The sequence below is a fragment of the Thermobia domestica genome, chromosome 3 (assembly GCF_964235325.1).
Source record: "Thermobia domestica chromosome 3, izTheDome1.hap1.1, whole genome shotgun sequence".
NCBI classification, from domain to species: Eukaryota; Metazoa; Arthropoda; class Insecta; order Zygentoma; family Lepismatidae; genus Thermobia; species Thermobia domestica.
Window position 1 is genome coordinate 115,323,976 of NC_137456.1, and position 26,930 is coordinate 115,350,905.

Below are 26,930 nucleotides of genomic sequence, written 5' to 3' on the forward strand. Positions count from 1 at the left end.
TGTATACATAAAAGACGTCAAATACTTCCCATAAATCAAGCAAAATTTCGTCCGAAATATTCAATCAACAATCAACTACCAGTCTTAACCACCATGGTTACACAACACTATAATTAAGTCAAACCATTATGTCTTGTATTATTTGACCTCAAAAATATTTAACAGAGTAAAACACAGGCACACTTGTATACACATTAATTCATCTTCAATTTCCTATCTCATATATAAAACTGATATGCAAATTTTTTAAATCCATCGCCTGTCATATGTTTCAATAAATAACTGCCTCTCCCATCCTATTTTCCTTCACTGTTAAGTACCTTAAAATCTGCTCTGTCACCAGATCTCCATCTTATGCCTCCACTTCCTGATAACTTCATCTCTTTCAATATGCCACCAACACTGCCTTTCTTGCGTTAAAATCTAGTATCCAATCCGTCAACACTGCTCTACAGATAGTAATTAACAGTTTTCTTCACTGGTGCAGCAAATGAAAACTAACAATCATCGCCACAAAAAACACAAATTATCATCTTCATTCCTCCGTAAAAAAACATCAAAAATCCCTAAAAATCCTAACTGCCTTTCCCTACAACTAAACCAAACTCTCCTCCAAGCACATTCAAGTGTAACTTAGTTAATGCTCACATTCACTAAACATCTCAGTTGAAAACATCTTCAAACATTCGCAAAAAAGCATACAATAGAGTTAACTTATTAAAAAAGGTCAGCAAAACGTCCTGGGTACTAAAAGCGAACACAATTCTAAATACATACAAGGCCTCTTTACGGCCTGTGCTAACTTATGAAAATGCTGCATGAATTAAACCACCCACACAATTTAAAAACTTATTAATGTTAAAACAATGTGCTTTCCGCATTGCATATCGAGTCAAACTGTGTAGTCCTACAACAAACTTGTACAACCAAATTCAGTTTCCTACACTTCACTTTCATCTTAAAACTTTACGTCTCGCATACATATGCTCTCGTTATAGCCTATGGCCCTCTACTTTAAAATACTACGCACCTTTTAGCTCTCCATTCTTCTCCATGTCAATATTATCCTCCAGCGCTATCATTAGTCTATACTCTCTATTGCTACAATCTACCTCCTAAGCCCTTAGACCAATAGGACCTCACAAATTATCAAGTTCATGATCATCTTCCACTCATATTTCCATTATTTGTACACTAAATCCATCTACCACTACCAGGGTTCCCATTGTCTACATTAAAGCCTTAAGCAACCCCTAGGCAAAAAAAAAAAAAAACTTCATCTGCCTAACACTTATGTGCTGTGATGTACTAGCACACCTCGCCTCATCCAGCAAATGTTAAGAATCGGAAAGATCCTTAAGACCTTAGCAATTATTATAATGTATTAAAAATTTCTATGAAACCATCACACAATCCTTAAATCCTCCAATTATACATCACTCTTCCCTAAAAAAGTGCGTAACCCTCTAAAAGGGTACAAGTCAATATAACTAGCTATAAACAAACAAACATATAAGTTCCATTAAAGTATATATACTATGTATCTTTCATATACTAATGTGGAATTTGTGATGTACGCATATTTCTGTTTTTCCACAACCAACGCATATATGGGGAATTTCTCTTTCATACACAAAGTAAAAATAATTCATTCTGTGTCTGTATTAAGGTGTAGTATATACACCTATATCCTAATAAAACATAAATCTACTCAATATATAATGCATGTCTCACACTCGCATGGTATCTCTCGTTCTCATAAGATTTTATGTTATTGTCACAGATGCTTTAATTATATACTTCTTCACCGTGTAGTTTTATCAAGTACATCCATAATCGTGTTTTCCATGTTATGCAATAGATGGCTCCACAAATTTTCATGCAATCATGTGTTGCTACCATGTTCACAACAAGTAATTATAATATTATATTGGATCATTCCTAAATAAATTAAAATCGGGTTCAAAATTCTCTATTGTAACTACACAGCAGTGTTAAATAAGTAAAAAGTTCTGTCTACAAAATTGTTTCGCATATACGTTCTCATATATACTCTCATATTTTAAGTGTCATGAGTATAAACTACAATTCTTGCCACACAAAAAAAAAAAGGTATTGCCTTCTACAGTTCTCCCATCCATTGGATGGGAATGAAACTCTTGTTAAATATTAAAAATAAACTACATTAAACTTTATATTTTGTGTATTTGTTCATATGACAATGCTAGGTTGCAATGTTCACATGCTTCTGCATTTCCACAACCAACGCATATATGTGGTATCTCTCTTTCATGTACAAATAAAATAATTCACTGTGTGTCTGTATTAACGTATAATATGTACACCTATATCTTAATAAAACAAATCTAATTAGCATATAATGCAAGTCTGACATTCGCGTAATATCATCTCGTTCTCATAACATTTTATGTAGTTATCACAAATGTTACAAGTGTGTAATTCATCATCGTCTGCCTCTATCGAGTACAGTCATAATTGTGTTTTCCAATTTATACAATAGATGGCTCCACAAATTTTCACGCAATCTGTTATTGCTACCGCATTCACCATAAATAATTATAATATTGTATATGGTACTTCCTAAATAAATTAAAATCGTTTCAAAAATTCTCTTGTAACTATACAATACTTTTTAAATAAGAGGAAAAAAATGTTCTGTCTACCAAATTTTCGCATATAAGTTCCCATATATAATCCCATATTTTAACTGCCCTAAGCATAAATTGCATCGCCTCCATGGCCAAGTCAAGCAATACGCACCTCATAATCGTAAAACATAAGCTAAATTAAGCTTTATATTGTGTGTAACTTTTCAAATACTAGTATAAAAAAAAAATGTAATGTACGCATGTCTGTGTTTTTCCACAGCCAACGCCAATATATGGGTTTTCTCTTTCATGCCTAAAATAAAATAAATCAATCTGTGTCTGTATTAATGCGTAGTATGTACATCTATATCTTAATAAAACATAAATCTAATTACTATATAATGCAAGTCTGACATTCACGTAGTATCATGTCATTCTCATAACATTTATATTGTCGCAAACGCAAATACTACGTAGATCCTTCAGCCCTATTTGTATCAATAATTGATAACACAATACAATACATATATTCCAAATACTTGTACTACATCACACATATACATAAATTGCCTATTCAAAACTTTCAACAATTTCTAATTGTACAATTATTTTCGTGTAAGCGTGTTAAATAATAAAATCAAGTTTTCATAATTTCGTCTACGCAAATATATAGTCTGCAAAGTTGTATGCTAATCAATGTGTTCCGTATTAGTACCTGATCTATACAAATATAAATATAGCATTCCAGCACTAAAAGTACAATTCGTCTAAATTTTAAATAACTAGTCAATAACATTAAAATATATATAATTAGGTACAATGTAAAATAATTCATTCGTTAATATTCTAATTTCGTAAGTTGTATTTATAAATAAGTCCCTAAGTATAAAAATACTATATTCCAATAATTCAAATCTATTCAAAGTGCACCAACATCCTCTCCGGTAAATGTAAAACAATAACACCAGTAAATACAAGTCTTTGTGTATATCTTATGCCTTCAAAATTGATAATTCATGCTTTCAATAGTACACCAATACTAAAATATGGGTTTCTCTTAAAAAATATTGGCCTTCGTATTAATTAATATAATATTATTTCCTAAAATAATAAAACTTTACCAAATATTCCATATGTCATCTTCCCTATACATCATGGTGGTCTCATTCCATAATAATTTTCGTTATCTCCTAAGCTCCTTCTAAAATAGCTTAAAACCATATCTGTAATGTTATACATTAACTGATAAAATTATCTCGTCCTTTACAAACAAAAATATTAAATATCTTTACATACATAAAACATTTTATACCCATTTCAATGGTTGCAAATACGGCAATTATCTGTCAAATGTATTTGCTGTTGCTTCAAATTAAATCAGTTCCGCACGTAAAAATCAATCATCATATAAAGCTTCCCAACTGCTATCAAATATTATAAGGGATATATATTCTTATAATTCAATACATTGTAAATAAAAACATTATAATTATCTCTGGTACTTGTTAATTCAATAATTGCAGCTACATATATATATATATTCTCTATTTCGCAGTAAATACAATATACTTAAATATTATGCTCCATACCGTAATCCAATTTAAAATATTTTCAAGCTATTATTTATCTAATTCTTTCAAATGGAAATCGTAGTGCCAATTAGCATAAAACATTCTTTACCATTTCCTCAATCCGTGCGACATATTCATCAATGCAAACCGATACTAAACAATTCCCAAGCAACGTATAAAATTGTAATACTACGCCCATTCCAAATCCGTCATGTGCCGTTCCGCACATTCAAATATGCTAACGCAAACCACTACTAAAACTGCACCCGGATATAATCTTAAATACATCTATACAAATAAAATATAAGTTTGTTCTATTGTATAATAACTCACTGTACTTCTACAAACCATATTATTAAATAAAAATCCTAAATAAATAATAAACTATCCTACAAAGTGCATACGTATCCAGTTAAACCTAATTTAATAACCTCATTACAAACTAATATATTACGCTTAAATGCTGCTTCAATTCAATAAACAATAATATTTTTCTCTATTTATTTTATTCTCTTCTCTTTCTTGTACATCTAAATCTCATGTAATTCATCTTAAGTCTCCCATTCATTCTGTATCAGTCTCCCATATAACGTGTCTGTTAAATGGAGTTGTAATTATTGTCAATAGATGGCAGCACAGTTGTACATATCATAGTACTGTGGGGTTCCGCTTTCTTTATTAAAATGTATCGTTATCTATTATTATTATTTCAATTTTATAATAATTAAACACACGGTAAAACAAAATTTAATATAAATTAAACATATAGTGTAATAATGTAATAAACTATGCAACTTCGCGCAACCAAATTCTTCACAAGATTAGTTAGCATCAATCTACACGGTAATGCAAGCAAAATGCGCGTATTTGTATTTCAAAGTCCTACTATGGAGGAACCTCTGTTCAACAATCACGCGACATCGCCATATTGGAAAAACAATTCCATCCATCATAAACCACAAGTGGCAAAGCTCAATTCTTCATACGTAAGTATATATATATGGTAAGTATTATAGGTTAATTAATTCTATAAGTTAATTAGTTTTAAAATTCAATAACAATAATGCGCGTTTGCAATTATATAAATATATCATGTAAAGCAATACGTAATTCCCACATATATATGCGCCACGTCGTGTAATTCCAAGTCCATAAAGCCATCCAAAACGGGTATGGCTATAAGTAATCACGTAATCATACAAAACAATTACTAATGTATAAAAAATCTATAACAATACCATACAGTAATGGCGCCTGCGGAAACATCTTACACGCGTCATAAGGTAAATAAAAAAACAAACAGTGCTTTCTGAGCACTGTTAAAATAAATAGAGCTTTCTAATGTGCAATAAAAATAAACATTGGTCGCTGGTAAAAAATAACAGGGCTTTCTGTGGACTAATAAAAAAATAAACAGAGCCTTCTAAGGGTTGCTAAAAAATGAACAGGGCTTTCTGAGGACTAATAAAAAATGAACAAAGCCTTCTGCGAACTGATAAAAAATAAACATGGCCTTCTAAGGGTTGCTAAAAAATGAACAAAGCCTTCTGCGGACTGATAAAAAATAAACATGGCCTTCTAAGGGTTGCTAAAAAATGAACAAAGCCTTCTGCGGACTGATAAAAAATGAACATGGCCTTCTAAGGGTTGCTAAAAAATGAATAGGGCTTTCTGAGGACTAATAAAAAATGAATAGGGGTTTCTAATGCCTAATAAAAAATGAATTGTGTTTGTTTAATGGAAAATCAGGTGAATTATGGGTAAAATTACGTCATTATCGGTCCACAAACAGGTAAAAGTCCCTCTAACCATATAAAAAACTATCGTAAGCCCGTATATACCTGTATACCTATCCTAAGGATTAATATAATATCGCCTCAGGGCGGTCACGATAGGCAATGTTCCTACTATATATAACGTACTAGAAAACAGAAAACAACTATCGTGAATGTCAGTTTTCATTTCTGTACAAACACTGAGTGAACTAAAAACTGAGTGAACTGAGTGAGCGGCTCGACCTGGCAGTGTCAACAAACGCCCGAACCAATTCGAAAGAAAAGTGAGCGGCTTGATCGTTCCCCGCCGAATCGTCGAATGCCGAATTAAAGAGTTTCTACTGTATTCAATTCGAGCAAGACAATGCTGTTTTCACCAAAAGTTCTTCCGTCTATCACATTTGTGCCTTGTTTCCTTCCTTTCGAAATGGAATTCCAAAACCTCATCATCGCAAATGAGAAATTGCAACACACAGTTAATACCTTTGCATCCAACGTTAAAGATGACAGGAAAAAATGTGGGAAACCAAGGACTTCATATTACAACTCAAGGAGAGTCTGCACTGTCTTTTGAGCGATTTGTAGGCGTTTTTCGTGCAACATTAGGTCGCCTTGTCTCCTGATCATTTATTGTGACTGCTGATATGTTTCAGGTGTATTTAATAAAGTTCAACGCTGTAATCATCCGCAATCATGATATTCACCTTGACGGAGGAAGTCATCATGGATCACTTTCAGCACAGATCACTACACAAGCAGCAATACCTTGTGCGTCAGTTTCTCATCAACATTGCCCTCATCGTTTGCGATTGTCATAGAAAAGTAATGGCCGATTTCTAACGCACCCCAGGTCGGAAGAAAATAAGACCCAAATTTGGAGCCACTTTCCTTCCCTCGCACCTGAGTCAACGCTTCGTTGAATGTACACTTATATCCAAAATGACTGTCGCATATCTATAGTTGTTTTGTTGTAAGAATATAATTTGATAATGATTTTGCAGGGTACTTTTAATACTGATACTATGTGTATAATCGGGAAATGTATATTTGTGGTAAATTTCATAGGAAAAGAATTATAAATACGAAAATTAGAGTGAGTAAAACAAAATGTTGCTAAATGTAAAAGAAAATTTTATTCTCATTTTATTTTTCCTATTTACTGCTCTTTTGACATGAAATTTGCCACATACACGTCTTTGCCTATTATACACATACTGAAATTGTAAGAAATACCGGGTGAATTCGTTATCAAATTATATTCCTACAACAACGTATTTATAGACATGCGACAATAATTTTGGACATGAGTGTACGTAAGTCATACAATTTAATTTTATTTTTATTCTGAGCATTCTGCTTTCTGTTTCATGTATATATGCAAATTAGGGCCTGATCTACGAATATTTGAAAGTATTAATATTTGTACTTTTTCTAAACCATAATTTAAAAAAAAAAAAAAGAAAGAAAGAAAATAGCGATACCAATAGCCTTACCTTGCAGAATGGGCTAAGAAAATACTTTTCCAATTAAAAATTAAGTCTCCCTACTGGTATATTATCGTCGCCAGCTACACACTTTCTGTTAGGCATAGTTATAATATAAATCATATTTTTAACGGCACGCCATTTGGCCATTACTTCCATAACAGATCCACTTTGTGTCAACAGTAACAAGCAGATACATGAAACTTTCTCGGTTATTCAATATTCGCAAAAGAACTACACACTTTTAGGTGCCGATCCTTACCGATTACTCGGAGCAGCCACATAATGGTAGTATGGTCTGTTCCGAACTTAAATTGCACGAACACTTCTCCTAGGATCTGCTTCCACGGTGTTATTCGAATATACTGTTCTTGGTCGGTGGTCGTGGGCTTATTTTAAAATGTGTTAACAAAATTTCATACATAGAAACAGAGTATGGTGCGCTCAATCACCACTCCTTATCCAAATGCATCGATTTTTTTTTTTTTTTTTTTTTTTTGACAGGATGGTGGAATGTGCCAATTTCAACTCACAACCGAAAATTACCCGCAGCTATCTATTCGCCACGGTACAATTTCACACGGTTAGCAGTGCTATTCAACAACACATTATGTCCTGACTGCGTGGGCATTCCAATCTGTTTTCTGGACATAGACGGAGTTTGTGATGTACACTGTATATGTGTCCTCGATCCGTCCACCGGTTGTGTTGCAGGACTATAATTTCCCACCAGATGTAAACTCGTAATTTCAATCCATTGCTGATAATAATTTGGTCACATTTATTAGGGAGAAAATTTGCTGGGGAAACCATAATGATAACAAAGTAAGATCCTTTTTACATTTTCACCATAGGTTCGTACCAGGGCACTACGACAGTGAAGGCCTAGATAATTGTTGGATAGCCAAGCTGAAATTATCTTACAGTCGCGCATAGATACCAACAAACAACTGAAATTATCAAGGTAGCACTAAAGATGGACGCAGGAGAGCTCAGTCCCCTGGCTACGGGCTTGCTTTTATATGATACGCAGATTCACTAAATTCTTCGCGGAATATTCATTTACTCTTTATTTTAATAACTACGAAAAAAAAATAATGATTTCATTAGATACAAACTCAAATGAGTATTGTCAATTTCAATTTGTTATGCAAAGACGCGTTTACATTTTTTTCATGAAAAGTTGGTCTGTTCGATTAGCTACTCCTTTCCAGAATGGAAGAAGGATATACTATATTTTAATGATTATATGATTTTGTAGTCAGTCTCGTAAGATCTACTTTTACCACGAACATATCCCACTGCTATCCAGTTTATATCAAAAGATCCTTGCTTTAGAACCTCTCGCGCGGCACTGTGTTATCAAGAACACGATAATACGAAATGTCCAACTCACGATCAGGGTCTTATGTGACGGTGCAAAGGCAAAGAAGTAAGCAGCAGTTGTTGCTTATGCGTTATAACGTACAGCTTGAGACAGTATGACCACAGATAGCCAAAACCAGGACCATGAGATGTGATACAAGCACAATAGACGCTCACTAATCCCGCAGCCTAGTCTTTTCAGAAAATTTCAGACCGCGAAAACATAAAAAAGTTGTCCAAAATTAAGATGTAATTTACTGTCTATAAGAGAGGTAAATAAAAATACCCGTAGTCTTTCGATACAATTTTGATTACAACGTGTTCCTGATGTTTCACATACTGTCCTCAGAAAAATTCAGACCATGGAAACTAAACAAATGCAGAAAATTTCGTTAAATCTGTTTTAGATACACCCCACTTTATATGAGGCGAGAGGTAACGAAGATAACCTATTTTATGATGCAATTTGATTTTATACATTTTATAACTTGACTAGAGTTCCAGAAAATGGTTGACAGTGGAATTCCCAAGTTTTCTTAGAAACATTGACTCTTGATAGTGTGAAGCGTTAGCGTTTGTGGAATCTCAGAACTTGTGCTGTCTCTTGAAGGAACTTGTAAATTTTAGACTTGTTTACCTAAATGCCAGTGAGTAAAATTTGCGTGAAGGAAGGGAGAACATTGTTTTATCTCTTTTACAGCTCCGAATATTAGATCATCGATAGTATCAGGCAAGTTATGCTATTACTATAAAAAAAAATTTTAAAAAACATCTAGCAGTTAGGGAAGAATTGAAATGATATCGTTCAGTGCTACGTCCCACAGCTATGCTGTGTAGGCTAGAGACGATGATGACGAGAATGAATGAAACTATGGAATGAAGGAAGTGGGAACAAACGGGAGATCCCCGAGAAACTCACACATACGGTGTTCATCCATCACAAAACCCGCATGGTGTGAGCTGAGATCGAACCAGGGACTCCACGCACCACAGATGAAGATTATACCAATAAGCCACTACAGTTTCAACAAAGTTATTGCATTGTAGTGAGAGCGTAATGGAGAAAAAATATATAAAAAGATTCTCTGTTTTACACTTTCTAAACTGTTTGATATACATATTTATGCATTTAGTGAGGTTTGCGTGTAATATTAACACTCATTACCCATTTTAAACAGTTCGACACATTATATAGGCCTATGGTTGTGACATTCGTGATTGAAGATCATACAGGTTTCAAAAAGGTGAACTTGGAAGTCAATATGCTAAGAGCTTTGTGCAGTTTTACCAAACTGATGATATGGTCTGAGTTAGTCGACATTAAAGATGCGAACTTCTTAATGAAGTTTAGAGATGAAAATCTTTGAGTTTTACGTCCCACGATTATGCCGGTTAGGCTAAAGGAGACGGTGAGGATGAGAGATGAGTGAAATGAAGAAAGTGGGAGGAAACGGGAGAGCCCCGAGAAAACCCACGAGCACGGTGTTTGTCCACCACAAAGTAAGTTTGGAGAAGAGTAACGTGCAATATCATTTCTTATGAAATACCAATTACTTAATTCTGAAGACGTAAAACTACTTACATGTCTCAAATATAGCTACCTATCACATAGAACACAAAACCACATAAAAGTTAGACTTCACATTTACATTTAGTCACAAAATGTATGCTTATTTTACCAGACGTAAGGCATGTTTTAAAAATCCGAAGCGACGGAATTCCTAAAACGTGGCCAAAAATGAAAACTTAAAAGTTTCTATTTGGTTATTTTTAAGTATCAGGCTGACTACAATGACAGTTGGTCTCCTAAACTTCACCCATGGAAATGGTCCACCGTTTATACCAGAGCCAGTTGTGCGTCTAGCTGATGCGCGCGAGAAATATAGCTCGAGTTTCATATGAAATAGTTCACTGTATACTTTTCAGATCTATTTAAATCAAAATGGACGTTGTTCCGGGACGTATGTAAAGTTTTTTTTTAATATCATATATTATTTGTAATACATTATTTAGTAAACGTTTATTTTCATTAATGTTTATATCAAAAAACTGTTGAAATTATTACAAACTGGATTACAAACTGAACTCAAAAGTTATATATGACGCTCTATTCCGCTTAAATTTTGTATTGACGCACAATCGACAATCGATTTACTATAAGAATGTGATTTAAAAAAAAAGCTGCACCTTTTTTGTATGTTACGAATGAATAAAAAGTTGCAGTTATAATGAATATTTAAGTATTTTGTTAATATTGAACAAAAACTTTTTTTTTAAAAAAAAAAAAAGCTAAAATTATTATAAAATAAGTGAAAATGATGTTTATAAGGTACATACAAGTAAGATAGTGAAGATCAACAAATAAAAGAAAGACAAAGAATACTTCAGTATAACACAGAAAAGGATAGTCAATGCATACATATTTCAGTTTCCATTATTTTATATTTCATATGAACTATATACAATAAACTGAATTAAATAAAATAATTCAGTAATATTGAGTGATTATTTGATAATATTAATTATATTAATTTCAGGTTCAAAAAATAAAATCATCCAATTATCGAGAAAAGAGATATTTGTTTTGATGAAAGACAGTTTAAAAAGCGATCTACAAATCATAACCGAAACTTTGGAAAATAGCTTATCTTCGAGAAATGGTTGTTGAGAAGCCAAAAAAATCAACGAATAAGTTGATAAGAAGCTACGGTGAAGACTTCTCATGAAAGTGTTCCAGATCCAGAGACGTGACTATGGATTTTAAGACATGGCAATATCATATCTATATATTTCAATTTCGCGAGAGGAGCCTCAGGAAAAAGGCATAATTTCTTATCTGAAGATGCACCGAAACTATTATGTTTACCAGTTAGTATCTCACCTTCTGAGGAATATTTACAAGAAAATTCATTTGAAGATTCGGATGAAGATTCACATGGAGCAGCTGACGATGATATCAGTGAAGCCGATTAATAACTTTTGTATTTTGTACACTTTCTAAAAATCTTAATTGCATTCGTAAATCCTTTGCTTTAATTCTCCAAGATACCTTGCTTTATCTATGACTTATTTTTTAACTAATTCTTCATTAACACAACATTTTTTGTACAATTTTGATTTTTAATGTGTAATGATAAATTTTCTCAAACGACGACTACATTTTTATATGCTTTAATCTTTTTTCCAATTTTGATCCGCCATATTGGATCCACCATTTTCAATTTTCCCATTTTGATATTAAATTTGTTATTGATGAGGTAAAAAGCCCCAGTATACACATTTTTTGTTACTTTATTCCACATTTTTCAAAATTTGATCCGCCATTTTGAAGTTTTCAATTTTGATTTCAAGTTCGTAGTCAGAGAGTCAAAAAAAAAAAAAAAACGCAGCATACCCATTTATTTGTGCACTTTGAAAGAGATTTTGAATTTCGGCCACGTTTTAAGCATTTCGTACCACTACGTTGTAAACAAAATTATCGGGCACATACACGGTCCACTATACAACTTTTTATTTTATTTTATTTTTTATGCACAAGTCTAGTGTTTAAGCAAATTCTGCACACGATATTTTTGAGCGTACATGAAATGTGATCGCTCAAAAATGTCTCACGAAGCCGAAATCAGCGAGAAATCAATCACAAAGCTGAAAGCATTTCTTCGACAAATTTGTTTCAAATCCAATATAAAAAGGTAAGGCTTGTAGGCGAAGTGAAAATCGATAAAGCACATTATCTCCACAAGGAAGAACCACAAAGGAGAATCTTACAAGAGCAAAAGCACTTGACGGTTGGATCGCTCGATTAGCTTGAACTTTTCGTGCTGAATAAAGTTAAATGATTCTATATATAACACATATACTGGATCATATTATTATATAATAGCAATTTATTCGTGTAATATTTGTATCTAATATAAGAATTTAAAGAATAACTTTAAAGTAAAATATCATTGGTGGCCCCGAAACTAGGATATGATTTTGTGACGGTTGAGAAGTACAAAGCCAGTTTCATACCCACTGCCGATGTGAATTGCCTGTTGTAGAGCTAGAGCCGCCACCGGACTAGTCTCTTTTTGCTAAAGCACGTGGTACATGGGTTCTCATCTCACAAAATTATATGAAGCTTCAATTCTGTGTTGGATCCTTGGAGACGTCTGAGAAGAATTCGCCTTACAAATCTTTAAAATGATAGTCATAGTACCACAATAATCGATTGCTCTGTTAGATAACCATTTCTACTACTATCTCCAGGTACTATTAACCATATTTTGAAAAATGACAACGCACCATCTATCAAGAAATAATATATTCCGAAATGGCTACAAGGAATATGGTGATTAATTCCTTTCAATTTGTTTATTGCCAAACATATCGGATAGTAACTCCAATGGACATACCTAAGGTATATCTAAACAAGCCGAACGAGCTTCTATAGTGACAATAGATGGAGATCAAATGGAGTTCGTCAATTTAATATCTGTTCCTCAGCACTATTATGGTAAACATTCAAAAAAGTGAACGTGTTATTATACTGATTATTGGGTATTCCTAATGAGAAATGTGTTCAGTATGTATATTGTTTTATTCCTCTCGTACACAATATTTCTCTTTTCGCAAGTAGCAAAACTTTCATTTCTACGAACAAGAAGTCTTCGTCTTTGTTATTACTGAAAATATCTGGCTTTTGGATATTTCCTTCCCCTGAAGAAAAGGGATTTTTAAGAAAAGGAAAAGAGAGGAAGGTTACAATGAATTCAACGTCACTGACATACATCATTAGTTGAGATATACACAAAACAGCAACATGTTTCATACGTATTAAAACATGTGCAAAGTGTGAAAAAGTGGAAAAAAAAACTAACTAACGAAATTGAACAACATATGTCGATTACGAATGTATGAAATTGTATGAGGGCTGAAAGAGTTCAGCGACAATCAAACAAGTAGCTATAATTAAAAAAACAACAGTAGATATATCTTACCTTTATAATATAAACCCAATATTACAGTTAATAAAATGTATTCACATAAAACTAAATTTTAATGTTTCTAGATGAGTCGTCTTTGTACAGACCTTTGCAACACAATTTAGATAACGGTCTTATCTTTGAAACTCGATGGAACATAAAATAGCATCATCACTGATTTAATTACTTCCCATAACTACAAACACTGCATTACAAACTTTGCTCTGTTATACGCAAATTGCTGCACTAAAGTCGATCTTGAGCTATGATGATATATCCGTAGGTGTTCTTCCATGAAAAAAAAAAAAAAAAAAAAATATTTTCGATTAATTTTTACACACCCTCAAACATATTTAACCCCCCCCAAATATTTCAATGACGCAGTTTCTGTCATAGCCCCCCTTGTGGACACCCCTGAAAATTTAAATGAATTTTCGTTAAGCAATCATGAACAATCCTTGCCCCGAAAAAAAACTTCTATATGTCAGACTCTAAATACACATTCGAAATTGACACATAATCCAATATATAGGGTCTATATATATATATATATATATATATATATATATATATATATATATATATATATATATATATATATATATAAACATGCCTACCTACAGTATACTGCGTAAAGCACCTACACGCGAAGTTAATCACTATTGTCAATACTTTAATTGCGACGTACTGGGGTGACTGAGGCAGTCAAAAATGTATTTTTATTCCTTTATATAACATTTTACAATTACAAGTAAATGCACTGTTTGATTCCTACAACTTCACCAACCTTTCATTACTTTGCCAACGCTCACGAAACACATATTGTACGTAATAACATTACGAAACATACTGTAATCCCATTCATACATCACCAACAGGGATTAACCGACAATTTTTGAACAATTACTTCTAAACAAACAAACGAAACATACAAATAAAGACTTAATTATTAGTTACAATAGAAAATGTGATAAATGTATAATACGAAGCAAATTTCTCTTGTGTCCAAGTCGAATAGAGATCAAACAATTGAATCGAAATGCGTAAAACGAATAATAATAAAAGTGTTCACTTATCTCTGAGAAAAAATCATTATTGGCATTGCTATGTCCACACATTATCCTCTTATCTATGTACTCCTTAATCTGCATTCTCTTCACTGACAGTTGGAATACGATGAATGAGACTATGGAACTCAAACTCTTCTTGCAAGGCGTAACTTCTGCTACAAACTCTACAATAGAACGGTTTATCTGGTGTATGAACTTTCATATGAGCCTTCAAACATGTCTTGTAACTAAAGGCTCTCCCACATATATCACATACGAATGGCTTTTCTCCGGTATGTATCCGTAAATGTATTTTCAATGCCGAATAAGAACTGTAGACTTTGGAGCAATGGGAACACATATTTTCTTTGATCGTACCTTGACGTATCACAACTGGGTCTCCGGTTTGACTTGAGCTGAAAGATAAACAAAGGGTCATGACTTGTTTTTTCTTTTGTCTAGCAATGAAAGTAAACCATATTAGTAAAATTCACCTTAGAAAAAGAAATTCACGTCAATTAAATTTTACAGTTTCCAAATACAGTCTTTTAATAAAGATTATAGATCGCGTTCTTATGTTAGTTTGAAACATTGGATGGAATACACAATTACATCACTGATTAAATATTTGTTTTAGCTACAAACACTGCATTAAAATGCTCTGCACCATGTCATTTCCAAAATAGTCCTCGCGGAAAGACTTTTGACTTTCTTACACTCGAGCCAATTTTGACCGTATATTGATTTATAGCAGCACCCACCCATCAATTTCTATCGGGAATTGAGAGGTCTTCTTTCTTGCAAGCAGCTTCCTTCTCAGTCCACTACTTCGATTGCTGTCTGGACACTTTCCATCCTTGTACAATTAATGTACTAGAAGTCATCTCAAGACAAATTGTTAATTTCATATAGTTGACTGCAGATGTGTTTCCGATCTACAAACGTATTATACTAATCAAATAACATATAGAACAACGTCAATTTTTTATATTAATAAATGTTTAATTTTTTATTCGCTTATTCTTTTCTATACTCTCGTAACAATGAATTGTAATATTCAACGATGAAAACTAATACACTCACGTAAATCACTTTCCACTCTGATTTATAGTGAATTCTCATTACGAAAGCCTAAAAGCGTCCTCAAGCTAAAGCACTATTTTTGCAGGTCAGACACTTAACGCAGGTTCGAAATTGGCACATGATTGTAATGTGTATAGAAGAATCTATCGTGAAATAGTCATTTAATGATCTTACTAAAATCAGTGTTCATGTTAAACTTAATAATGATCTGAAAGTTAAAGCACTTCTTTTTCCCAGATTACCGAAGTACTATGTTTGCCTCAGCGTATTAACGTACTTACCTTGCACTGTTTTAAAAAAAAATCTATATAAAGTCCACCATCACCATTCTAATTCTTGACACATTGGAGTATTGACGCCTTGTTATTTTCTTAGAAAAAAAAATACCTAAACATTCTACGTTCACCAATAAATATGCTGATTTATCTCTGGCGGGCTACAATTTCTTTATATTTCGCACTAATCCCCCACTGCTCTCGAGACATGTTGTAAAAAGATTCACATAATATATTGTCAACGGAGTTAACCTCCTGTTTTTCCACAACTACTTTGAAGACCTTATATTTTTAGTTATTAACATAAAATGAGCACAATGTATCAGGCTGGATCGAGGTCAAATAATTGTATCAAAATGCTCGGAACGATTAAAAATAGTAGTATTAAGTAGGCCTATTCATATTATTATTATTTCTAATAAAAATGCTTTCGATTGCAATGTCATTTCAATATCTTCTAATTTATGCAGTGATTAATCTGCATTCCATTTATTTAAAAGGTGATCTCCCACATACACTATCTTCGGAATTCCTGACGGTTCCAATACGATGACTGACACTATGAATCTCAAACTCTTCCTGCGAGGCGTAACTTCTGCTACAAACTCTACAATAAAACGGTTTATCTGGATTGTGAACTTTCATATGACTCTTCAAACTTATCTTTTGACTAAAACCTCTCCCACATATCTCACATGTGAATGGTTTCTCCCCGGTATGTATCCGTAAATGAATCTTCAATGCCGAGTGAGAACTGTAGACTTTGGAACAATAGAAACACACATTCTCTTTGCTCCTACCTTGACGCATCACATCAGTGTGTCCGGTTTGACTTGAGCTGAAAGATAAACAGAGGGTCATTGGCATGTTTTCCTTCTTCCTAGCAATGAATTTTAAAACTAAACCATTAACAGTAAATTTCTCATTGGGAAGAAAGAAAAAAAAAACTGTTGCTGACTTGATCGAATCATTTCTTTGCTATTATTTGAATATTCGAATATTCATTTTCAACATTTCAACAATGAATTCTTCAAGTTTTAGTAGCAAAATGGCTCTACTACATCACAAAACCCAGCTAATAAACGGCTTAAGTCCAGTAGCAACCTAGGCAGAAAACACGGAGCAATCTTTCTTCATTAATTTACTTCACTGTATGTTCAACATTTTACTTCTTTACTACCAAATTGCTTTACATATTAAACAACGGAAAATGTTTGGTGTCTTCAGAATCAGCGCTGCTATCCCTCTGTCTTCTATAGTCGTGCAAGACAAAGACACAGTATTTTCCAAAATAGATGAACTCTAATCAAATTTTGTAACATTCTTTCTTCTCGTCGAGGTAAAATTCTCAAAATTCTCCCTAGTGAATGGGAAATTTTAGACAGGAAATAATAATTCAAACCACGTGGAATTTGTATTGAGAAAGAAATCTATGGTGCTACTACGGTCACTGACTGAGATTTCCTCACAATTTACTAAACAATAGTCAGAAAATATTTAATAAAATATTTACCTCAGTTGAAGAACTGTAAATAGCTCTACGGAAATGGCCACAATTGACACAACAAAAGACAAAATTTTCACTCACTTTCTAGTCAACACAGACAATTCAAAAATTTGTTTGCTTTATTAAAATCTATTTATGTAGCAAAAGCAACAGAATCTTTCTACTTAATTTCACCTCACGTAAAGCCATGGACATGTCTGAACCTGCTGTGAAAGTCAAAAGAACTAGGGACTTTTGGGTCTTTTGTGGCATAACCTATAACCTATGTTTGACATCAATCTTTATTTCTCTCTGCATAAGGTAAGTGTACAAGTAAGGACACGTTTGACTGTCAAACAATAAGCGAATGAGATAACGCAGTGCACTAAGAGAAATAGTAGTCTAGAGCCCACGCGCTCTATTTTTACTCTAGTGAACTAATGCGCCCGTTGCACGGGTTGGCCATTCCACAGTTGTAACTTCAACAGCGCACAGACACAAATCAATGTGAATCAAACACTCAAGCTGTGAGATGAGACTAGCAGGAGAGTTTTGTATTTTCGTTCAAACTATCTGAGTAAGAGTTCTTGTTTACGTCATATCATGTTCAGGGGAGTAAATACATTTTGTAGAATACCTTCACATAAGTAAATCTGGATTTGCTTTTTGGCGCCACTCTTAGATGTGGTTGGCAATGACTGGAACATTATACTATGAATGGCCAGGTATAACAACTACTGACAAATTGGGTTATTTCTCGGTGTACCAGTTATGACCACATTATGTCAACAGTTTGTAATTCGCTGTAAATACTTGAAGATTTCATCAGCGAAGAAGAGTCTTTCCGAAGTTCAGAGACCTCAAATCCTGAAATAAGGAGCTTATGGAGGATTTTTGTCACAAGGTGCGACCAATATATTGTGTGTGGGGTAATTGAAAACGGTACAAAAGTACTTTAATTAAACCGTAATTATGCTTTTAAGAATTCTAATTTTGAAGAATTTATCATGAATAACGCTTTAAAATAATTGTCAAATCGAAGAATGCATTATCTTGTGATTGAAAGGACTACATTATGGTGGGAGGCGAAAGTGCATATAACCTGATTCCATTATACAGAAGAGCTCTTACGTGGCTAAGCGGTTAGCGTACGCGCCATTGGCGTGGGAGACCCGGGTTCGATTCCCGGCGGGAGCTCATGTGGTTCGGATTCCACGTTAATCAGTAGGTCCACGTCTCATATAGCCTCGCTGCTGAAAGGGACGCTAAACTAAAATCAACTCAACTCCATTATACAGAAGGGAAAGACAGACAATCAACGAAGGAGCAACTTTACTTCCTACATTGCTATGCATGTCAGATACATATTATCTTTTGGATGTAAAGGAGGAAGAAACCTTGTAAAGCACTTGTGCATGTTTTCAGGAAAGTGAATGGTAAATTCGTGAGGCAGCGCCCATACATCTGCCTGAAACAGTAAGTCAGAAGATAAGTCGCTATTCGAAATCTGGTCATATTATATAACACCTTGGCCGCTTCTGGAAACAAAGGATGTAATTCCAAATTCTTTGCAATTTCTGATTCCAGATGACTCCGACACCGAGTCTTCGGAACCTAAAAGTAGCCGAAACTCTCGACAAAACCAAGATAATCCGGAAGAAATGTAAGTCCAACCAAGCTTCTCAACTGAAAACCACAAACTCAGCGCTGCTTGTCCGGCAGCAGCCAAGATGCTCATTTAAGCAAGATTTAATGAGGCCAGAGCTAAGTAAGATAAAGAAAAGATGGTGGTTAAAAAAATTGTGCCAAGGAAACTTTCATGTAGTTATATATTGTTGTGTATGTTAATAAGCTTGTTTTCTATACTTATGGAACATTTTTCGGCAAAGGCAAGTGTCTATTAATGGTACACATCAATTCTCTCGTGTCCACTACTGGTACACTTGCAGGCCTCTAAAAAAAAATAAGAAAATAATATACAATCTCCAGTAATTTCACAGATAACTTTATTCAGGACTCTTAGAAAGAAAGGTATGGCCTAACAAACGAGCGAATTTTTATTTTTTTCTGATATAAATTAACGAAATTATTGTGTAAAAATACCCAAAAATCTTAATGTGTTCATTACTGTTACGTTTATCTGAAATATTCTGGGAATTAGGTCAGGAGGCTACTGGTGGAAAAAGAATATTAGCCCGGACAATCGACTATTAGCTACAAAATGAAATCATTCAGTCTAATGTTCCACGATTAGACTATTTAGGCTGAGGGAGAAGGATGATTAAGGCAAGTGAATGATAGAAAAATTGGTGGAATGAGAATCCACGGACATGTACCCACCACAAACTAACTTAGCCGGAAATTGATCTAGGGACCCCATGCACCACAAGTAGGCGCTCTACCACTGAGCCACAGTGCTTCCCTAATATTAGCCACGAGAAGCAGCAGCACAATAATGCGCTGAATGATAGATGTTTGCCTCCAAACACTAGGGCCCCGAAAGGAGACCAGTTTGCCATCATACAACAGGTGCCAAGAGGGATCGAGCCCTATTGAATTTCCAGCCCGAAGCTCAGTGGTCCCTAAAAGAATGCGTCCAAAATTGGGAAGAACTCCATCCCCAGGCTCACCAAAGAGATCATGTAGCTATCTGACTTAGCTTTCTTACAATACTAACCCTTTCCAGTGCAAAGAGTAAAAAGGTTAACTAGTTCCATTCTGTATTTAAATTCAAGTTACAATACCTAATACCTAGAAAACAATATTGACAAGGAAGGATGTTTTTTGTGTCTTCTTGAATGCACTCTACTATATCAAATTTCGAAACCACAGAGAGGTAAACGTCTATTTGGCAAGTACTGAAATAAATATTTGTCAAACAAGGGTATATATCATAAACTAAAAACAAATTCAACTACATTTCCTACAAGAATCACACAATGCTGAGGATCCTAAAGCTTTTAATAAATTTATTACATGTCTACATCAGTATTACGCATGAGCAGTTCACATATTTCGCTTTAGAAATTATTTATAAAAAAAAATTTAAAAAATGGCACGCCTGATTAGAAGAATGGAGTTAAATCATTGCACAACAAGGTCGTTTAATTTACATCTTTGTCGTTTCTCTCAGTGAAACTTCCCTTCCTACTGCGAAGCCCAATTATCATGCTCATTTTTAAAACAGTTTTAATCTCCATTCTATTTACCGGTACGCAAAAGCTTTAAAATATGAGCGTAAAGTACAAAGCATAATTTTCAGTGCGTTACAGTTGTTGAAAAATTCTATACATTTTAAACTTTATTCCATAATTAAGTTACACATTTAACGAAGAATTATGCGTTACTCGACTCGTAAAAAATGGACCACACTATGTTCTTCGAATTCTTTTTGAGAAGCGTAACTTCTATAGCAAATTTTACAATAGAATGGCTTTTCTGGCGTATGTACTTTTAAATGAGTGAGAAAGTTACCTTTCTGCGTAAAGTCTTTACCACATGTTTGGCACACAAATGGTTTCACTCCAGTATGTAATTTGGCATGAGTAAACAAAGAACTTTTTCGACTAAACCCTTTACCACACACATTACATACGAAAGGTTTCTCTCCAGTATGAATGCGAATGTGCAATTCAAGTTTCCGATAATGATCAAACCAGTTCGAACAATATTGGCAGACGAATTTTTTCATCACTGGCTCCCGAAGCATGGTGATACCAGCTCTGAAACGAAACCAAGGAGATGATGTATTCGTACCTATATCTTTTAAACTAATCACTTTCGATTAATAAATTAATTGTCATTCCTTTTAAGAATCGGGAGTGCCCACAACTAAGGGATCATGAAACAAAGTGAGTCATTGAAATATTAGGTGGAATAGCGCCAAGTACAATTAGATACAACATAAAAGCCAATTTAAAACTAAACATTGCTATACAAACTTTATATAATTTGTAGAAGGAAACTTAAGTCTTATCAAAGGTCAATCAAAATCAAAACCTCAGTTTCAAACTATATCCACTGTTATTCAGGGAAATCATACTTTAGGATCATAAATCATACTCATAATTTAAAAAAAAAATGCTCTTTTGCAGTACCTTAGCATATAAAACCATTTAAAATATGTCAACTAACAGTACAGGAAATTGCTCACCCCAGGGACACATTTTGAACAAGTCGTTTGGACCCTTGGTACATACTGGATATGTACCAAGAGACAGAGGTGGTAGTAGCTAAAAACAATATTAATTCTAATGGGATGATTGGAACGACTAATTTGTTTGTTACAAAATACACGATGAAAAGTACTACCAGTAAATAGATACCATAGCCTGCATTCTCTTTTCCATTAGAGCTACATTTTTCACATTTTATTTATTTACTTATTTTTCGTTATAAAACACTTTTTATAAACAATAAACACAATATGAGTAAAAAACAAAACAAAATATTGCAATATTGGAGTTTTATCAGACTATTTGTTGAAAGAGCAAGGAATAAGGATGGAACTAGGTATATTGGTTTTAAAAATGAATATATTCATAACTTAAATGAACCAATTATGATCACTACATGCAAATTATTGTTCGCTGGTACATCAAATCTAGGGCCCTTGCTACATCCATCGTCCTATTAATGAACAAAACCTAATTCTCGAAAAGAAATGTATAATAAAAGCATCTACATGTAGAAACAGTAGATGGGTGTCTTCAATATAGTCCAATACTTGCTTGCCATTTCCAGTTCTGTGCAGTAAGAAAAATCTTTCCAAATGTCGAATAGAAAAAAAAAAAAAACGAAAAACATAAATACTCTCCCCGTTCACTTGTTCCGTCGTATGGACTTAATTTGTCAGTATATCTGTAAGATTATGTACCAGATTCAAATATCACGCTTCTAATATTTCGTAAGCTGACATACAAGTTATGAAGACTACAGAAATATTTTATCTACTTATTCGTTAATTGAAATTTTTCAGTACCGAGGCTGTATAAAATGTAAACCTAAACTTCAAGCTTGAATCTGAATCTTGAAAAACAGCCTATAATGATTTGTAATGAATTTCACAAATGCAAAGCATAAATATATTTGTACTGCACAAAGTGAAATTTTATAATACTAATTCAATTAGGCTATTTTAAAGTATATTTTCATTGTACCTTATTTAAATAAGGTTTCGCAATTTTTTATCTCTCCCTATAAATTTCTAGTAAACTTGTGTTAAACACAGTAGCAATATTTATCTAATTAATTTTTAATGGAATAAAATACACAAAAGATGGTACTGGTATATTTTTTTTATATAAAATTATTTCACTACAATTTATTTTTCCTTCCTATCATAACAGACATTAGAAATGAACATTATTATTCTTTATTATGCAAAATATAGACTACTTATTCTTGCTTACTACTGTGAAAGAAGACCTGATTACTGCTGAAAATGAAAATATTTTCACACTACTTTCCCTGAAGATAATGGATTATATTATGATCTTTTAGTTCTTTCTCTGAAGTGTAACTTCTGCTGCAAGTAATACAAAAGAAGGGTTTTTCTGGTGTATGTACTTTCATATGTGTCAAAAGATTACATTTCACAGTAAAACCTCTTCCACAGATATTACACGCAAATGGTTTTACAGCTGAATGTGACTTGACATGTGTAAACAAAGAACTGTTTCGACTAAAGCCTTTACCACAAACTTTACATACAAAAGGTTTCTCTCCGGTATGAATCCGCATATGAATTACGAGTTTTCGTTGACTATCAAACCGTTTCGAACAAAACGTGCAGATAAACTCTTCAATTGAGCCCTGATGTACAATGTCGGCTCCAACACTGAAATGAAATCAAATATATGCTATATTTATACATTCATATCTTATATAAACCACTTGGAATATACTATTTTCAGTTTCTTAATTATCATGACTAATATCAATATATTTCTCTGTACATTAACATTACAGAATCTATTAAGTTATTGCGTAACCGAGCTCTACGCCTCAAAAGAGACATTTTTTACAAATGCAATACGTAACATTAACACTTAACTTCTGGTAAAAGTATATTCTTTTCATTAGTAACGTCACTTGTCTTTAGAATGTCGTATTATCTGCTGAAGATGCAATTTGAAAACTGTTAAATTCCATGTTTAAGATTGTGTGATTTGCTACACAATAGAAGCAAATAATGAACTAACAAAAATATGATTACTACTCAGTTTCCTAGAAATACAGAATAAGATAGCTATCCAACACCCAATTGCAGCGGGGAAAACTGCTATATGCAACACAGTTGCGTAATTATGCCGATTAATATAGATATGGTGCTTGATTGAAGTTTCAGAATGTTGCAGCTGTAAAAAGGCGGGTGTCCACTAGAAAGTTCGCACTTTGCTTTCGTTTCTGTTTCTTCTGAAAAACTAGATTTTGTGACAACCGCCCTTAGTGAACTAAGGTGCGGAATTTGAAAAAATGAATTAGAAGAAATTATACGTTAATATTTATTAACACTAAACGACGATAATGAATATTCTTTGTTTAATTTTTTTGCTCAAAAATAAGGCAACGTTATACAAGTAGTCTTCAGAAATTTGATACCTTTGTACTATTATCCAGCCTAATAAGAAACAACTTCCACTTTACATAACCCAATCAGAAATAGCATCATAATTCTTGGAATTCAGTAATATTAGGATTCCGTATAGTTGAATTTTTCGACATTCGTAACGCTATTTTTATTTTAAATTACGGTAGTTTCCGCATTGCTTAACGTTAGGTTAATGAAACCTAACTTTTCCATTGACAAACCAACTATCAACTCAGCACTAAAGCAAGTGAGTTTCGTTTCACAATATGAAAATACGTTAGACTTCCAAACTACGTAAATTCAATACTGATAGTGGAAGCACTACCCGTAATTTGTGGTTGCAATAGAAGGATAAGGTCAAAGATAGAACCTATTCCCTGGACGCTAAATCCACATTAAAAAAAAAAAAAACGCTTACCCTGTTTATTTATTTATTTATTTATTTATTTATTTTGCGTTCAAGAGACCACAGTATTGTACATTTGTACATGCGGTATAGATAATGTCAAATTTTATTATTGTCTATATAATTAACTACTACTATAGTTCCTTATACATCACATTAATCTTACATGATATATATACATACAAATACCATACCTTATCTATTCATCTACCTGGTTTTATTCCTAGTGCGATAATCTGTAGCTTTTTCTTTACATTATGCTATCTTCATTTAGTATTTAGGAAACACGTATTGAAGACATTTGATTATAATAATATATAAATAAGTATGTAATAATAAAATAAATACCTTCCTATTGTTCATTGGCTAAGCGGTTAGCGTACGCGCCTTTGGCGTGGGAGACCCGTGTTCGATTCCCGACGGGAGCTCATGTGGTTCGGATTCCACGTTAATCAGTAGGTCCACGTCTCATATAGCCTCGCTGCTGAAAGGGACGCTAAACTAAAATCAACTCAACAACTCCTATTGCTCATTTCATACAACTACAAGTTTCTAGCTTGAGCATGTTCATAAAATTCCGTGTCAGTATAAAAGTAGTGCTCTTGTAGGTACTCTGTCAGTCTTTGTTTTGAAAGGATCAGATTTTGAGTTTCTTATGTTGATGGGTAAGCTGTTAAATTTGTATTCCTGCATATTTTGGACCTTTTTGCTAAAGTGCTGTATTATGAATGGGAATTGCAAAATCGCTTTTGTTTCTGGTATTGTATGTATGAATGTCACTGTTGCATTTAAGAGACGGTTTCAGGTATTTTCTTATAAAGACTGCCGTTCGTAATATACAAAGGCAAGGTAGTGGGAGAATTTTAAGCTCACGGAATATTATTTTGCATGATACTCTTGATGTTGTACCTTTCATTGTTCTCAGTACCCTTTTTTGAATCTTAAAAATTGTCTTACTTTCTGCTGCGTTTCCCCAGTGTAATATTCCATACGTAAGTAGACTCTCAAACTGACTATGATAAATTACTTTTAATGCTGATATGTTGAATGATATTTTCACACTTTTTAAGGCATAGTGTACTTTATAAAGTTTCTTTTGGAGTACAGATACGTGCCTATCCCACGCTAGTGTATCACTTACCTAGAGTCCTAGAAATTTCGTTGCTTTAACGTTATCTATAAATTTATTTTTAATAGATACGATTGGATTATTAACATTTGTATTTTGAGAGTGATGAAAGTTTATTACTGTACTTTTATCGGTATTTAATTTTAATTTATTATTTTCAAGCTATGAGTTTAATTCTTCTATTGTTTGTTCGATGCTAACTTTCATTTTACTGTCAGCGTCTTCAGTAATGGCTAGTCTTGTATAGTCAGCAAACATGGTTGGTTTGGCAGTTTTTATGTAAGCCGCAAGATCATTGATGAAAATTATAAAGAGAGTAGGGCCTAAAATCGAGCCTTGTGGCACCCCGCATTTTATTGGTTTGATGTCAGAGGTGTATTTGAAACTTGTACCTCGCTGATCCGTGTAATCAATTTCTACAGCTTGATTTCTATCTTCTAAATAGCTTTGGAACCATTTATTTACAACTCCTCTTACACAGATATTGTTTAGTTTTTCGAGGAGTATTTAATGCGAAACAAGGTCGAATGCCTTAGTTAAGTCAAGAGAAATGCCAGTACATTTTTTCCTGTCGTCTAATGCATCCCGAATATAATCGAGATAATTAAATATCGCCGTCTCAGTCGACTTTTTGCGTTAAGATTAATATTGAAATAGGAAGTAAATACTTCCGGTTAGAACAGGGAAATGGTCAGAAATTAAATATATGGTTTTGAATTCATATTATATATACGTGCTTCCTATTATCTACTAACGTTTCCTCACTATGATTATGAGAGTTGAGGCTGGATATCATAACTTTCATTATGGAGAGTATGGAACCAAATGTTGGGACGCTGAATCGTTTCCAAGAACTGACTCTCTTTCCCTTATCAGCATTGATCTCTTGATCTTAACATTCAAACGGCTATAGTCAGTGGAGTTGATGCAAATGTCACCAAAATATTTCACTTCCAGGTATCAATGTGTCATTTTTGAAAAGTAGTTATGTATATATGAATGAATTAAAAACTGCCAGATGACGCTTGACCAGAGGTCATGAACCCCAGTGGTGATCATGAAAATGACTGCAATTCCTCGAGTCATGTAACTTGATCAATGCCTTTCTTTGCTGTTAACTTCAGTGGGCCTCCCTGACC

The 26,930-nt window shown here is 33.5% G+C and overlaps 1 protein-coding gene across 29 annotated transcripts in view; it reads right to left on the reverse strand.

Annotated features, from left to right (window-relative positions):
* Positions 1-26,930, reverse strand: part of LOC145680673 (uncharacterized) — a 613,323-nt gene that overhangs the window by 328,696 nt on the left and 257,697 nt on the right. The window contains exon 4 of one of the 29 annotated variants that reach the window (XM_081751487.1): positions 14,397-15,236. The exons of 25 other annotated variants lie outside the window; for them this stretch is intronic. In XM_081751487.1, the coding sequence (XP_081607613.1) occupies positions 14,912-15,236 (325 nt within the window). In that variant the 3' untranslated portion in view covers positions 14,397-14,911. Of the gene's footprint in view, positions 1-14,396; positions 15,237-15,306; positions 17,017-20,647; positions 21,387-22,926; positions 23,504-26,930 lie in introns of those variants that run through there. 3 more of the 29 variants (XM_081751478.1, XM_081751470.1, XM_081751471.1) reach the window with 3 other exon arrangements.